This window comes from Xenopus laevis, chromosome 3L, assembly GCF_017654675.1.
Source record: "Xenopus laevis strain J_2021 chromosome 3L, Xenopus_laevis_v10.1, whole genome shotgun sequence".
Taxonomy (NCBI): Eukaryota; Metazoa; Chordata; class Amphibia; order Anura; family Pipidae; genus Xenopus; species Xenopus laevis.
In genome coordinates this window covers 139,916,402-139,932,932 of record NC_054375.1, presented here as the reverse complement: position 1 = coordinate 139,932,932, position 16,531 = coordinate 139,916,402, and the positions used below count along the sequence as shown (strand labels likewise).

Sequence of the window (16,531 nt, the reverse complement as noted above, 5' to 3'; positions counted from 1 at the left end):
TCTTGGTATCACACTTACAAATGTCACTCAGCAGAGTCCGTATCGGTCCTTCCTTAAGGCCACAGCAATTCTCAAACTGATTCAGATACTGCAAGAAAGGGATAGCAGAGTGTAAATGGACCTGTCAGTACAATGACATACACAGAAATAGAGAAATCGCCAATATAGATGGATAATGATGGATAAAGTAACAAGGTAACAAAGTAGCAACAACTATAACTAAAAATGCAACACTGCCATGTATAGAGTTTAAAGAGAAAGTTCCAGCATCTACCGGAATTGAACACAACATTAAGTGCCCTCCTTGCAAACTCAAGGGCCCCCAAAAACAATAGTTAATTTTGGATTGTATTTAGCAGCTATTCTACAGCTGTATGCCAGGTTCAATTAATATATGTTGTTTCGAGTTTTCCAGTTGTTTTAGGTTTATGTAGTTTAATTTGATTTTATTATAGCATAACCAGAGGGCGTGGTTTATATTTTTTGAGCTTTGGCAGTAATTAAATACCTTGTATGTTGTGTACTTAACTTCTTTCAATCAACATGGAAATTACATTAGTATATTAAAGGAACAATAACACCAAAAAAAGTGTTTTAAAGTAATTAACATATTATATATGGTTGGCATGCACTGGTAGAAGCTTTGTGTTTGCTTCAGAAAGACTACTATAGTTTATATAGACAAGCTGCTGTGTAGCAATGGAGGCAGCCATTTGAGCAGGGAAAAATAGAGAAAAAGGCACAGGATACATAGCACATAACAGATAAGCCCTGTCCAATACAATGGTGTTTTATCTGTTATCTGCGTTTGTAACCTGTGCCTTTTCTACTTTTCCTGAATGGCTGCCCCCATGGCTACAGAGCAGCTTGTTTATATAAAATATAGTAGTACTTATCTGTTATCTACTATGTATCCTGTGCATGAATGGCTGCCCCCATTGCTACACAGCAGCTTGTTTATATAAACTATAGTAGTACTTATCTGTTATCTACTATGTATCCTGTGCATGAATGGCTGCCCCCATTTCTACACAGCAGCTTGTTTATATAATCTATAGTAGTGTTTCTGAAGCAAACATACCAGTTTTACCAATGCAGAGTAACAGTATATTATATTTTGATTTCTTTCATACACTTTTTGGTGTTACTGTCCCAGAGAAGTTGGAGGTACCATAAACGGAGGAGTCGGAGTAGGAGTTGAAGGATTTATGTACTGACTCCAGAGCCCTGATCACTTATGCAAACTCTTTGTTTCATGTCACATGGTATGTCACAAACCTTGCGCAGGTCACCCCCCTCACAGTATTCCATAGCCAGAAGGGGGAGGTCATTGGGGGCCAGCTTCTGTAGCCCATCAGGAACTTCACGGGCAGAGACTACATTGGGATGATTTAACCTAAGAGTGGTTGGAAGGAACAGAAACAGGTAAGAAACAAGCACAAGACAACAAGCACAACCCGCCATGGATCACACATGCTTGCATGTTTCCTACAGAGTGACAAACAAATAAAAACACAGAGATGAGTGCTAAGGAAAGAAAACAATATTGGTGGGAATTATAGTTCAATGTCTGGAGCGGCAGAGGTTGCCCATCACTGATTTAAATCATACTTGACTGTTTGCCTTTAAACCATTTAAAGGACCAGTTCAGCTTGATATTAACTTTTAGCATGATGTCCACAGTAATATATTAAAGTGATACTGACACTAAAAAAAACTACCTTTTAAAATATGAATGTACATTAAACGTTATAGGTCATGGTGTCAGTTAAAGTTTCTTATGCTAACAGACTCCTGCTGTACAAATATGGCAGCCCCCTCATAGAGGAACACAGGGAGTCAGATAGGTAATGTAAAAGCATTGGGCAAATACTTTATGGTAAAATTATAAGAAGCATGCAAAGTCATTTTTATGAAAGATGTAAGAAGGCATAATTTCTGGTGTCAGTATTTATTTTTAAATCTTACTTTTTCATGATCTGGATTTCCAGACACCATCTCTCCCGGTTCTTAGGGCTCAGCTCCTGTCGGCACTGCTTTATAGCCACCTGCTCTCCTGTATCCTACAGGGCCGGGCACAGAGGGAAGATAAGAAAGTCAGACTCACAGGTTTGAGAAGCAGAGCCCAATGGATGGGAACAGAGGGTACATACACAGGGGTGAGACATACTGCAAGGAGGGGCATGAAGAACATGGTGAGAAATCAGCATTAAGACATATGTATAGGCACACAGAGAGAGGGGCAAGGGTAGTATCAGGTAATTGTGCAGTAATTGTTTATGGTGTCGTTCTGCACTCACCCACACACTGGCATGCTACGTAAATAATTTACCATACCATTTATATAGAAACAGCATTATAACCAACCTGACCGATGGAACATTTAGAACAACATTTTTAAAGGGATAGTTCAGTTAACCTTTAAACAAAACTTTGCAATATTCCTATTTTTTTTAGGTTTATTTATTTAGCAGCTCTCCCGTCTGGAATTTTAGCAGCTATCCAGTTGCCAGGATCCAATTTACCTTAGCAACCGGACAGTAGATGATACAAGTGCTCTCTGACTCAAACAATGTAGCAGAATTGGTTCATGTCTATATGTCAGAGGTGCTCAACTTGTGGTGCTGCAGATGTTACCGATATACAAGTTGCAGGTGGTGCCGGTAGCACATCATCATCATCTGGAGAGGCTTTCCATACTTGCTCTAAGTCACGGGCAGTACATGTTTTCACATGTATGTGATGAGGTCATGGACATATACATGCGGCAGAGGAGCAGCCCATGCAGTAGGACAAGAGCTGGCCATACACGGGCCGATAAGCTGCCAACACACCAAGTTGGCATCTTATATTCTACTGATTTTCAGACGAAAATAGGCCAAATATCGATCCAATGGTTTTAAAAACTCCACCAGAGTATGGGCTGCATCTCTTTGTTGATCGGTTTGTCCTCACTCCGACCACCTGTATTCTGCCTGATCGTTGGGCCCACCACATTACTGCAGGACTAGACAGACACAAATTCACTTACCTGGTGAATCCAGCGCAGGACATAACCAAATCCTCCCGTTCCCAATCGTTCCTTCATCTCCCAGGGTCCACATGTCTGTGTGTGTGTGGGTGGTGGTGCCCAGCCAGCCTTGCCAGGGGAAGCATCCTGAGATAAATCCAAATATGACATATGACTATAGATCAGAGCAGGAGCGGAGGCAGCATGTCAAGGCATACTTATGGCACCCAAACGTACCCATGGTTCCACAGACAGCATTTTAATATTATGGATTTCAAACCCAGAACAGAAATGGATGTCATTTAAAATGTTATGAAATTGTTACTGTTCTTAATTTATTCCCTTAAAGGAGAATTCAACCATTTAGCAAAAAAACCTGTACCCCCCCCACCCCAAGTAAATGGACGATAATTGCCGAAACGCCGGAATAGTGGGGTGGGGCGGTAGGGTTTTTTTTTTTTGAAAACGGTTGACTTCTCTTTTACAGGAAAATTATACCTCGGAACAATGTAGGTCTCTATAAAAAGATGTTACATAAAACAACTCATGTAAAACCCGGCTTCATGTAAATAAACCATTTTCATAATAATATACTTTTTTAGTAGTATGTGCCATTGGGTAATCATAAATAGAAAATTGCCACCCCCTGGGAACCTAAGATTCACGGTGCACATAAACAAACCAAGCAAATCATACATGTTAGGTCACATGAGCCAATTAACAGACAGAGTTCTGTCTTTTGCTTCAACACTTCTTCCTGTTGCAGTTAGAGCTGCAGTATTTCTGGTCAGGTGATCTCTGAGGCAGCACACAGACTATCACAAAATGGTGGGTCAAGGCCAGAGATGTAAAAGGTCAATATTTACTTAAATGTATATTCCGGTTTGGTAAGATTCTTTAATATGCCACTTAATATGATATAAACTATCTGTTGCTTAAGTGTTTATTTTGGGGGCAAAGTTTTCCTTTAAGAAGTAATTGTAGAAGCACCAAGAACCACCATATGTGGCTTAATATAGAGGTAAACAAGATAATAGATATGAAGAGAAAAAAAGTCTGTGGGGACAGAATCTGCATTTAAAGGAACAGTAACACCAAAAAATGTAAGTGTTTTAAAATAATGAAAATATCATGTACTGTTGCCCTGCACTGGTAAAACTGATCTGTTTGCTTCAGAAACACTACTGTAGTTCATATAAACAAGCTGCTGTGAAGCAATGGCGGGAATTGAAAAACGGCTATATGGCACAGGTTAACTAAAGGATAACAGATAACACCATAAGACAGACAGAGCTTATCTGCTATCTGCTATGTAACTTGAGCTTTTTCTCATTTAAATGGCTGCCCCCATTGCTACACAGCAGCTTATTTATATAAACAATAGTGCTGTTTCTTAAAAGGATACTGTCATGGGAAAAAAAAAAATTTCAAAATGAATTAGTTAATAGTGCTGATCCAGCAGATTTCTGCCCTGAAATCCATTTCTCAAAAGAGCAAACAGATTTTTTTTATATTCTATTTTGAAATCTGACATGGGGCTAGACATATTGTCAATTTCCCAGCTGCCCCAAGTCATGTGACTTGTGCTCTGATAAACTGCAATCACTCTTTACTGCTGTACTGCAAGTTGGAGTGATACCACCCCCCTCCCGTTCCCCCCCCAGCAGCCAAACAAAAGAACAATGGGAAGGTAACCAGATAGCAGCTCCCTAATACAAGATAACAGCTGCCTGGTAGATCTAAGAACAACACTTAATAGTAAAAACCCATGTCCCACTGAGACACATTCAGTTACATTGAGAAGGAAAAACAGCAGCCTGCCAGAAAGCATTTCTCTTTTAAAGTGCAGGCACTTTGACAGGGACAGCTGGGAAATTGTCATGACAGGGACAGCTGGGAAATTGACAAAATGTCTAGCCCCATGTCAGATTTCAAAATTGAATATAAAAAAATCTGTTTGCTCTTTTGAGAAATGGATTTCAGTGCAGAAGTCTGCTGGAGTAGCACTATCAACTGATGTGTTTTGAAAAAAACATGTTTTCCGATGACAGGATCCCTTTAAGCAAACACAGCAGTTTTACCAGTGCAGGGCAACACTGCACTATATTTTCATTACTTTAAAACACTTTTATTTTTTGACGTTACTGTTCCTTTAATGTATATAAACACTGTCATGCCAGGGCAGTATTGGTACTGGAGACATTTGGTCTCAGCCTCACAAAGAGACCCTTGATTGGATATCCCACCAGGTGGCTGTAGAAAGGTAAAATCCATATCTGCCTTCTGAGACAATTTGGAGTCACACCATTTGGGCAGAGAAGTTAGGCCAGTCAGTTCCTTTTGATCTGTTGATCAAGGAGCTATGAATCTGAAACTGCAGGGGGAACAGTAATGAGAAAATATATGGATTATAGGAAAGGATCCATATCTCCTCTGCCATAGAATGCACAACCTCATAACTCATATTGGTTATGAGGAGACTACCTGCTTCCTAATGATACCAAACAGGGCCAGCCTATCAGTTAGGAGGGATGGTTCCTGGGGGACTGGAACATACAACATCCCTCATGTTTGGTATCATTCTGATCACCCACATATGGATCACACCATGTCCATACAGTATTTTCACTATAATATTGGGTGCTGACAAGTACCAATTTTATATTGGAAAATCTGGCCTGAAAATAGCAACCCCATACAGGGGGTCATAAATGACATGTTCCGGGGCACTCCTACTTATGCATAAGGTAATGAGGGGAATGTCCCATCAGGCAATAAAAAGGTGACACATCCAGTACCCCATGTCATACAAGGAGGCTCCATATCCGTGGATTGTATGCCCAGTGTTTCCCAACTCTTGCCTCAGAGGACCCAACAGGAAATTCCTAAACTTGGTTAATACATAGGGTTTTCTTAGTGTTTTACCTCCTTTTATTTTCTTTCTTTCTTCTTTGTAACATTTTTTATATACTTGCACTGCGGTGATATTAAATATAAAATGTTAAGTTAATAAGAACTCATCGCCCATATGAATGCTTGTGCCTAAGTGTATTAACTCTTTGTATGTGTGGAAAGGGAAAGTTGCCATTTATATGTTGAATAACTAGTATGGATAGCAGAAGAGTGCGTTTGAGTGTAAATTAACCTTTTGGCTGCTGGAGTGCTTGTTGAACTAGTAGGATCTAACCCTGACTATCTACCATAGGAGAGAGTGTTTGATGCATTGTTGTATTGTGAGTTATTACCCATTACAGAGGGCAGGGGAATAGTCACATTAGGTTTCTATTGTGGCAGCAAATGAATTTTCTGGGTGTTGGTATGTTTTAGGGTGTTAGTCTAACCTGCATATAAGGTGATTGGGAGACTGAGTGTAACCCCTTATAGCCAAACCCAAGAATAACGTGTGGTTGAGAGTCCAGTTTTCCTGACAAACATTATAATACATATTGTTAAACCGGAAGGCAACGTTTGGAAATGAGGAGCCCATTGCTGCAGAGGCTAAGACTAACCCCAAAATGTTTTTTAAGTATATTAATAGTAGAAATATGCGGGTTGAGAGTGTGGCTCCTTTAAATAATGTTACTGGTATGGTTGTAACAGATACAGAAAAGGCAAATGTGCTAAATCACTAAATCTTTTTTTCTATACAATAGAACAACAGAGTTCCCAGACCCACCTCATAGCTGCACTTTTGGCTCAGCTCAATCTAGTCAGTGGCTGATTTAGGATATTTGAGTCAACCCCAGCCACTATTTTACTAACAATTAATGTGAACAAGGGAACAGAGGGCGATTGTTAATGGTACAATCTCTACTTGGAGTAAGGTTCTTAGTGGGGTCCCTCAGGGCTCTGTATTGGGCCCACTTATTTAACTTGTTCATTAATGACTTAGGGGAGGGTATTGCATCAGTGTTTGCAGATGACACAAAACTATCCAGCCCAATTAATTCCATCCAGGATGTGACATCCTCGCAACAGGATCTTGACAAACCGGCAATCTGGGCAGCTAAGTGGCAAATGAGATTCAATGTTGATAAATGTAAAGTCCTGCACCTGGGATGTAAAAATATCCAAGCCACTTATACCCTTACGAACAGGTTGAATTCTCCTTTAAAGGAGTTGTTCTCCTTCCAAACACTTCTTTCAATTCAGTTGTTTTCAGATTGTTCTCCATAAACAAAAACTTTTCCAATTGCTTTTCATCTTTTATTTTTGACCGTTTTCCCATAAATTTAAGGTTAAAGTTTAATGTTCCTGTATCTGGTGTTTGCGTCTGGCAGCTAAACCATCCAGAAGCAGATTTTGAACTGTAACAATTTTGCAACATTTAGTTGATACATTTCTCATCAGTATCTCTGGAGTATAGGCTACTATTGTATCAATTCTAACACCTGCCTTTAATGAAACTCGGGGTTTCTGCTCAGCAGGGACAAAGATAACTAAGTTTTGGACAACTTTGGAAAACGAAGCGCCGCCGCAGGCGATTTTTCATTGTAGCCAGCGGAAGACAGGGGGGAAGCCGTTCGGGGAGATTAGTTGCCCCAAAGAAGAGTCGATTAGTCGCCAGGCGACAAAATCTCCCCGAATCGCCAGGTGTGCCCTTACCCTAAAGCAGTGATCCCCAACCAGTAGTTTGTGAGTAACATGTTGCTCTCCAACCCCTTGGATGTTGCTCCCAGTGGCCTCAAAGCAGGTTTTGAATTAGTTTTGAATTCCAGGCTTGGAGGCAAGTTCTGCTTGCATAAAAACCAGGTGTACTGCCAAACAGAGTCTTAATGTAGGTTGGCAATACACATAGGGACTACCAAATAGCCAATCACAGCACTTATTTGGCACCCCAAGAACATTTTTCATGCTTGCTTTGCTCCCCAATTCCTTTTACTTCTGATTGTTGCTCATGGGTTCAAAAGGTTGGGGATCCCTGGTTTAAAGAGTCAACGACCCCTCTTCCAGAGCTGCTTCAGAAGGTGAAACATGAAACTTTACACTTCAATATTAGAAAAATGGTCACAGATAGAGAATACAAAGTTATTGGGAAAAGTCTTTATTTCTAGTGAACAATCTGAAACCAACTGAACTGAAAAACACATTTGAAGGTGAACAACCCCTTTAATATTTGGAAGGGCTTTTTACAGTGAGAGCTGTGAAGATGTAGAATTCTCTCCCTGAATCAGTGGTACAGGCTGATACATTAGATAGCTTTAAGAAGGGGTTGGATGGTGTTTAGCAAGTGAGGGAATACAGGGTTATGGGAGATAGCTCATAGTACAAGTTGATCCAGGGACTGGAGTCAGTAAGGAATTTTTTCACCCTCTGAGGCAAATTGGAGAATAGGGGTTTTTTTTGCCTTCCTCTGGATCAACTGGCAGGCCCGGATTTGTGGCGAGGCCACATAGGCTGGGCCTAGGGCGGCACATTTTTGGGGGCGGCATGCCGCCCAGCCGCTCTGTGGGGAGCCTGTGCTTTTGCGCCAGCGTGTGGTAGTGCGGGCACTAGGACCGCACGGCCTAGGGGCGCCCGCCCAGCGAATCCGGCGCGGTCAACTGGCAGTTAGACAGGTTATATATAGACTTAAAAAGTTGAACTTGATGGGCGCGTCTTTTTTTTCAACCTAACTTACTGTGTTACTAAATGATTTCTAAATGCTATGGACGACATGGACTATTCTGTACTGTACTGGATCCTGATACTGGTGTTCCAGAATATCACGTCACTCGCAGCTAGTCCACATAAACCAGGTGAACTGTACTGATCATATACAAAGCTAGACAATATAACCTGCCACTTAGCAACCTGAAATATTTCAAGACATTTCAAAATCACATCACCACTTGACAGCCTGGCATAATATACCTGACTGACACAGCCCAATCCACTGGGCAATTGGACAATAAGGCAGATCCTGGGCACCATAATGCTTCACTAACCAATGGGCACTGGGGCAGCCTGGGGAATCACTCCCCATTGGGCAGCCTGAAGCTAACTCAGCAAAACAAACAGCTTCCTGTGTGTCACTTACCTGGTGTGTCATGTGGGGGGCTGTGGGCGTGGCAGCGTGTCTGTGAGAGTGAGCGGCACAGTAGTGCTGGGGTCCCCGTCCGGCCGGGCGCTTTGCGCTTCTTGGTTAGAGTTGGGCACTACGAGGTACAATACACTGAGCCAATGGAAGCTTGAGGCGGGGTTAGAGCCAGTTCCGCATCATAACTGGTCCCCGTTGATACAGCTCAGTATGCAACTACTAGAAAAAGTCCCTTATCTGCCAGCCTGCGTGCCCCTGTGTTGCTTCCCAGCACTCCCATTCCATTTCCTGGTATGATGTCACCCGGGGGCGTGGTTAGTGTTAAAGGGAAGGCGCTGTTGTTTTGGTTCTGGCGTCTCCTACTGAGGAACCGCGTCGGAGACTGAGATCCAGTCCTGGTGTTTAAGAAACCAAATAAGGAAACAGTCAAGCAAAAGAAAAAGAAATTAAAAAAACAGGACTGGAGTACAGATTCAAGGGGACGTTCACCTTCAGCAGGTCTGTAATTGATAGTCACTGTTTTTGGCTTTTACCCTATTTGATTTTACATGTAAAATATCACTCTGTAAGGCTACACAGTTATTCTTATTGCTACTTTTTCTATTCAGGCCTCTCCTATTCTTATTCAAATAAATGCATGGTTGCTAGGGGAATTTCTTCCCTAGCAACCAGATGGCTGAAATTGAAAACTGGAGAGCTGCTGAATAAAAAGCGAAATAACTCAAAAACCACAAATAATAAAGAAGGAAAAACAATTGCCAATTGCATCAGAATATCACTCGCTACATTCTACTAAGGGGGTTATTTATTAAAATCCAAATGTTAAAATCTCCAAAAAATTTGAATTTTTTTTACTAGAAAACTGGAATTTTTCAAGATTTATTATGCCCCGATGCTGCAAAAAGACCAAATCCAAAAATCCTCCATCTCAGACCTGTCGAGGTCCTGTATAAGTCAACGGGAGAGGCACCTATTTCAATTTGACGTTTTCCTGGTCTGCGCTGAGTTTTCGGGCAAAAAACTTGAAAAAACTGGAACGATGAAAATGTGAGCAATTTGGGGAAAAGCCTGAAAAATTAGAGCGATGTGGGTTTTCGCTTGATTTTATTGAGTATTTCTGTGACCCAATCAAATCAAGTTTTATAAATTAATAAATAAGTTAAAATCGGGCATGGGAGTTTTAAATGAAATATAAGATTCATTCGGATTTTAGTTTGTTTAAAGGTGATCAACCCTTTTTACAATAAATACCTGAAATCCCCAAGCTCCAGAGCTGTGAAAGATTAATACAATATGAGCCAACTGGGATATTTAGGTAAAATGGAAGAATTTCTTTAGGCCCTAACAATAAATGCGGCAGACCCAGTAGCTGCTGGCCAGTAGTATAGAGGGACCAGAAGGGCTTTTCAATGCAGGGCCGGATTTACTAAACGGGCACTCATAGGCCCGCTGCCATTTGTCGCCCCCATCCCCACCCCTTCCTTTGTGCACATGCTTAAATTTTCATCATCGGTAGTGATGGGCTAATTCGCAAAACGCATTGAAGTCAATGGTAGTCAAAATTATTTTGACACGCGTCAATTTCGACGCCCGCAACGATTTTTATACGCTTATTTTGTCCAAATGCATTAAAGTCAATGGGCGTCTGAATAATTTTTATGCATGTGACCATTCTGACGTTGCGCCCGAATTTATTCGCCAGCGGCGAAAGGCGTATATTCAACGCGAATTTGCGCCTGGGGATTGGCACATGGGAAATATAAAAAAACTATAGTATCTTCTGCCCATATCCAGTGCTTTTGAACCAATGTAGATGTGTTTGGGCAGCATGCCTTCCCCTAAAATCTTGCTGCCCTAGGCCCGGGCCTTTGTGGCCTTTCCACAAATCCGGGCCTTTTTCATTGATAACACATCTTCAATGTTTGTTGACAAATAGATCACATTCATAATAGGTATATTATAAGAGACTCATTTAAAGGAGAACTAAAGCCTAACTAAAGCAGTAGCTAGAAATGTTGTACATTATGTTTAGTGCTTCTGTACCAGCCCAAGGCAACCACAGCCCTTTAGCAGTAAAGATCTGTGTCTCCAAAGATGCCCCAGTAGCTCCTCACTTACTGAGCTTAGGGACCCACTCACAATATACAGTACACATAGAATAGAAATGTCACAATATAAGGCTGATTAGTAATTAGTACAGATAATTACTACATGGCAGCACAGAACCCCGGGCAATTAGCATCAGAATTTAATAATCAGCAAACCTGTAGCATCAGCTTATATTACAGGGAAAGCTCATTTTCTGCTGGATAATTCGTGACGAGCCCTAAGCTTAGCTTCTCAACAGCCAATCAGAGCCCACTGAGCATGTGAGTGTCACAGACACTTTCCAAGATGGTGACCCCCTGTGACAAGTTTGAAGTCCTGGATCATTGCTGCTATTGACAAGCTGAAACTTTAGCCTCGTGCAATAAGTTCAGTATATAAAATATGTAATTTTTAGACATATACATTTTTAGAGTTTAATTCTTTAAGGCATGTTCTACACATATTCCAGGGCAATTGCCATACATGATTTTCTAAAACACATGGTAGAATAAACACAGTGGCGATTTCATGTCTAATACCTCAAAAACACCTTGCAGAATAAATACAGTGCTAATTGTATGCCTAAAAATTCAAAGAATAAATGCAGTGACTATGTATAATGCCTCAAAGAACACATGGAAGAATAAATGTTATGTCAATGTCAAGAATAATAGCACCAGAACATATGCCAGGATCAATGCAGTACTATATTAATGTATAATAACCCCAAAACACATGGATAGGATTGTCAGGATAAACACAGTACCAATTCTATATAAGGTATAAACATCTCTATTTTTCTTGTTGTAGGAAAATCATTGGTGTTCGTTTTTCGGAGACTTTTGCCGACATGGAAAGATCTGCTTATTTGGCAAGGTCACCAAATGAGGGATTTTTTTCACCGATAGGCCCAACTTAGGATGGGCAGTATCAGGCTGATCTGATATTTTATTTTACAGTTATTTGCCTCATTAGAACTGTTTTAATGAGTGTGAGTGTAGGTTCATGGCTAAAATAAAACACAGACAAAATGAGTGTCATTTTGCAAACTGGCCAGTAGATGGGGCAATTGGAAAGGTTCTGGAGGAATCTAAAGCTTGGAGGATACTTTTCATTGTATTATGTATTTATTATCTTTTATTAATATAGGATACTGTATGGATGTATTTTTTTATCTATACCGTATATATAGCAATACTCGTATACACAGGACAGTCCTTTTGTATTTTAATGTAGTGATTGGAAAGGTTCTAGAGAAATCTAAAATCTGTAGGCTATTTTTCTTTGTATTATGTATTTATTATTTTTTATGAATATAGGCTACTGTATGGATGTATTTTTTTTATTTATATATAGCAATACTCGTATACACAGGGCTGTACTTTTTTTATTTTAAAGTAGTGATCGGAAAGGTTCTAGAGAAATCTAAAATCTGTAGGCTATTTTTCTGTGAGTGATTGGAAAGGTTCTAGAGAAATCTAAAATCTGTAGGATATTTTTCTATGTATTATATATTTATTATCTTTTATTAATATAGGCTACTGTATGGATGTATTTTTTTATTTATATATAGCAATACTTGTATACACAGGGCTGTACTTTGTTATTTTATTGTAGTGATTGGAAAGGTTCTAGAGAAATCTAAAATCTGTAGGCTATTTTTCTGTGTATTATGTATTTATTATCTTTTATTAATATAGGATACTGCATGGATTTTTCATTTTATTTATATATAGCAATACCTGATACACAGGGCTGTCCTTTTTTATCTTAATAGAGTGATTGGAAAGGTTCTAGAGAAATCTAAAAGCTGTAGGCTATTTTTCCTTTTCTATTTATTATGTATTTATTATCTTTTATTGATATAGGCGACTGTATGGATGGATTTTTGTATTTCTATAGCAATACTTGTATGTACAGGGCTGTCCTTTTTTATTTTAATGTAGTGATTGGAAAGGTTCTAGAGAAATCTAAAATCTGTAGGCTATTTTTCTGTGTATTATGTATTTATTATCTTTTATTAATATAGGATACTGCATGGATTTTTCATTTTATTTACATATAGCAATACCCGTATACACAGGGCTGTCCTTTTTTATCTTAATAGAGTGATTGGAAAGGTTCTAGAGAAATCTAAAAGCTGTAGGCTATTTTTCCTTTTCTATTTATTATGTATTTATTATCTTTTATTGATATAGGCGACTGTATGGATGGATTTTTGTATTTATATAGCAATACTTGTATGTACAGGGCTGTCCTTTTTTATTTTAATAGAATAACTGGAAAGGTTCTAGATAAATCTAAATTCTGGGAGGATATTTTTCTATTTCTTATCTCTTACTTACATAGGATACTGTTTCATGTATATCTTTATTTATACAGAAATACCTGTATACACAGGGCTGCCCTTTTTATATTGTAATAGAGTAATAGTACAAACAGGGAATACAAGCACTGCAATAAATACATATATAGTTACAAAGTAAGAAATATGCTAAGAGACACAAGAGGAATGAGGTCCCTGCCATGAAGAGCTTACAATCTAAGTGAGTGACTCTGCACATTACATTTATTTAGTGTCCCTATCCAAGTCAACACATGATAAATGACAGTGGGCACAATTTGTATGCACACCAACAATAGACATCACTCTCAGTATCCTTATAAATGAAAAGCATATACAAATTGCAGTGTGTGTGCCTTTCTATTCATGTAATAGAAAGATTCGGGGAGCAACCATGAACGACTTAATTTTTCGGTGCTACGTAATATCTAAAGACTCTGTAATAGAGAATAATAATAGTCACTTTCTAACAATTTAGCTGTTTCTTGGCAGTCATGTGATTTATTTGCATCCCGTCACATCCTTCAGTGCAGTCATGCAATATTATTATACTGACCACATATAAGTTTAGAACAGAGCTTGAGTCACCGAAGAGTCAGAGAGAGAGATCAATGATGGCCTCTTTACAATTGGGGATATAACTATAGGCTAAGCATGCCCTGCAGCATCTTGGGGGTGCCTGGAAATGTATAAGGGGCTTAGTGATAAACATTTTCAGTATATGTTTATGGAGACTGTCTTATTCACAAAGTTTAGGGTAGGGGCCTAAACTGTTTTGGCTGCGGGCCCAGATCCCTCTAATAACCCCACTGCTAACAATCAATATGAGCTAAAGAGGCAGCCCTTTGTGCACCCTTTAAAGGAGAACTAAATCTTAACTAAAAAAGTAGCTAGAAATGTATCATGTTTTTGTGCTTATGTACGAGCCCAAGGCAACTACAGCCCTTTAGCAGTAAAGATCTGTGTCTCCAAAGATGCCCCAGTAGCTCCCCATCTTCTTTTATGCTGATTCACTGCACATGCTCTGTGCTGTTGTCACTTACTGAGCTTAGGGACCCACTCACAATATACAGTACACTTAGGGGCAGATTTATCAAGGGTCGAAGTGAATTTTTTGGATACTTCAACCATCGAATAGAATACTACGACTTTGAATTTACTTTGACTCGAAGTTAAAATTGTTCGAATATTTGACCATTCGATAATTGATGTGGTCTCTTTAAAAAAACTTCGACTTCGATACTTCGCCAAATTAAACCTGCCAAAGTGCTATGTTAGCCTATGGGGACCTTCTACAACCATTTTCTAAGTCTTTACACATCAAAGTAAAATCGTTGGATCGTACGATAAAATCGATGGAATCGTTCGATTCGAACAACTTCATTGCTCGATCGAACGATTTTACTTCGATCGCTCGATGCCCAAATTCGGTGAAAAATACTTCGACTTCGATATTCGAATTAGAAGTATTTTAATTCGATGGTCGAATTTCGAAGTATTTTACACTTCGAAATTCGACCCTTGATAAATCTGCTCCATAGAATAGAAATGCCACAATATAAGGCTGATTAGTAATTGATACAGATAATTACTACATGGCAGCACAGAAACCAGTGCAGAATTTAATAATCAGCCCTGAAGCTAAGCTTAGGGGTCGTCACTAATTATCCAGCAGAAAATGATCTGTAATATAAGCTGATGAGCTTATATTACAGATCATTTTCTGCTGGATAATTAGTGACGACCCCTAAGCTTAGCTTCTCAACAGCTGCTCAGAGCCCACTGAGCATGTGAGTGTCACAGACACTTTCCAAGATGGTGACCCCCTGTGACAAGTTTGAAGTCCTGGATCATTGCTGCTATTGACAAGCTGAAACGTAAGGCTGGTGCAATAAGGTTATTATATAAAAAATGTTAGGGTTTAGTTCTTTTTTTAAGTCATGGATAACTGAAACCAACATCATTTTTTAAAAGATTATGCAGATTTTTAAACATTTTTCTCAAATTTGAATATGCAAATGTATTGGGGCAAATCATTTAAGAAGTATTCAGCCACAACTAAAAAATAATCATTATTTGGTGCATTCCCAATACTGACGCCATTTCCAACAAGACCAGCTGTCAAAGGCCGCACTGAGCCAACAGATATAGTATAGCTGTGATTGTCAGACTATTTACTACCGGCAATATTGCCAGTAAGCAAAAAGCTGCTGCAGTGGATCACAGGAAGTGGACATCCGATGAGTGGAAATGTGTCATGCGGTCACATGAATCATACTTCACTTTTCTTAGTATCAGACGAGGCTTTTGTTTAAAGAATGCCTATAGGAAGCCTACAGCGCTGAAAAGTTTAGTAAATGTATGGCATTTATTATCCAAATACTTAACACCTGGGGGTTTCTGAATTATTTATTAAATGTGCTTATGCACAAATCTACATAAACTCATTCAAACATTACAATAACCAGTGGCGTAGCTATAGAGGAAGCGGCCCCCATGGACGTTGGGGGGCCTGGAGAACAAGGGCGCCCAGACTACAGGGTCTGCCTCCTTTACAGAATTAAAATCCCTGGTTATGCACGCCAGGACCCTCTAAAGATTTTGGCGAGGGGACCAATAACACGATACACCTCCAAGTGGATTTGTTCTGGAATGGATAATATTATACATTCTTATCAATGATAAGAATCATATTAAGACCACTAAAAAAGCTGGAAAGTGATTGGTTAAATAGACCCGGTACACTTACACTGCAGGCTGGTGTTATGTTTTCTTTTTCAACACCAGTGCACCAGATGCGTCAGTCACTCTGGGCAGGGGCAATTACATCCTCCAATAGACCAGAGTACTATTCATATTTATACTCCAAGTTGCTCCCAGTGGGCATTGCAACTTAAAAGTAACAGTAGACTTTTAACAAAAATTGAGGGTCTCTAATGGTCTGACCAAAAATATTATGGCATTTCTAGGCCCCATAAGAAGCCTATAAAGGGAAAATTCAAACTAGTGACATATATTTTGAGGTCCATTCATTGGTCAGGACTTCACATCATTATAAATAATAATATGG

General features: G+C 39.4%; 1 protein-coding gene across 1 annotated transcript in view; it reads right to left on the bottom strand.

Moving 5' to 3' along the window:
• ikbkb.L (inhibitor of kappa light polypeptide gene enhancer in B-cells, kinase beta L homeolog) overlaps positions 1 to 9,299 on the bottom strand; it is a 30,948-nt gene extending 21,649 nt beyond the window's left edge. Inside the window, 5 exon segments of the mRNA NM_001091656.1 lie at positions 19 to 88; positions 1,279 to 1,396; positions 1,969 to 2,063; positions 3,032 to 3,157; positions 9,030 to 9,299. Of these exon segments, the coding sequence (NP_001085125.1) occupies positions 19 to 88; positions 1,279 to 1,396; positions 1,969 to 2,063; positions 3,032 to 3,088 (340 nt within the window). The 5' untranslated portion in view covers positions 3,089 to 3,157; positions 9,030 to 9,299.
• Between the last annotated feature and the right edge of the window lie 7,232 nt (positions 9,300 to 16,531).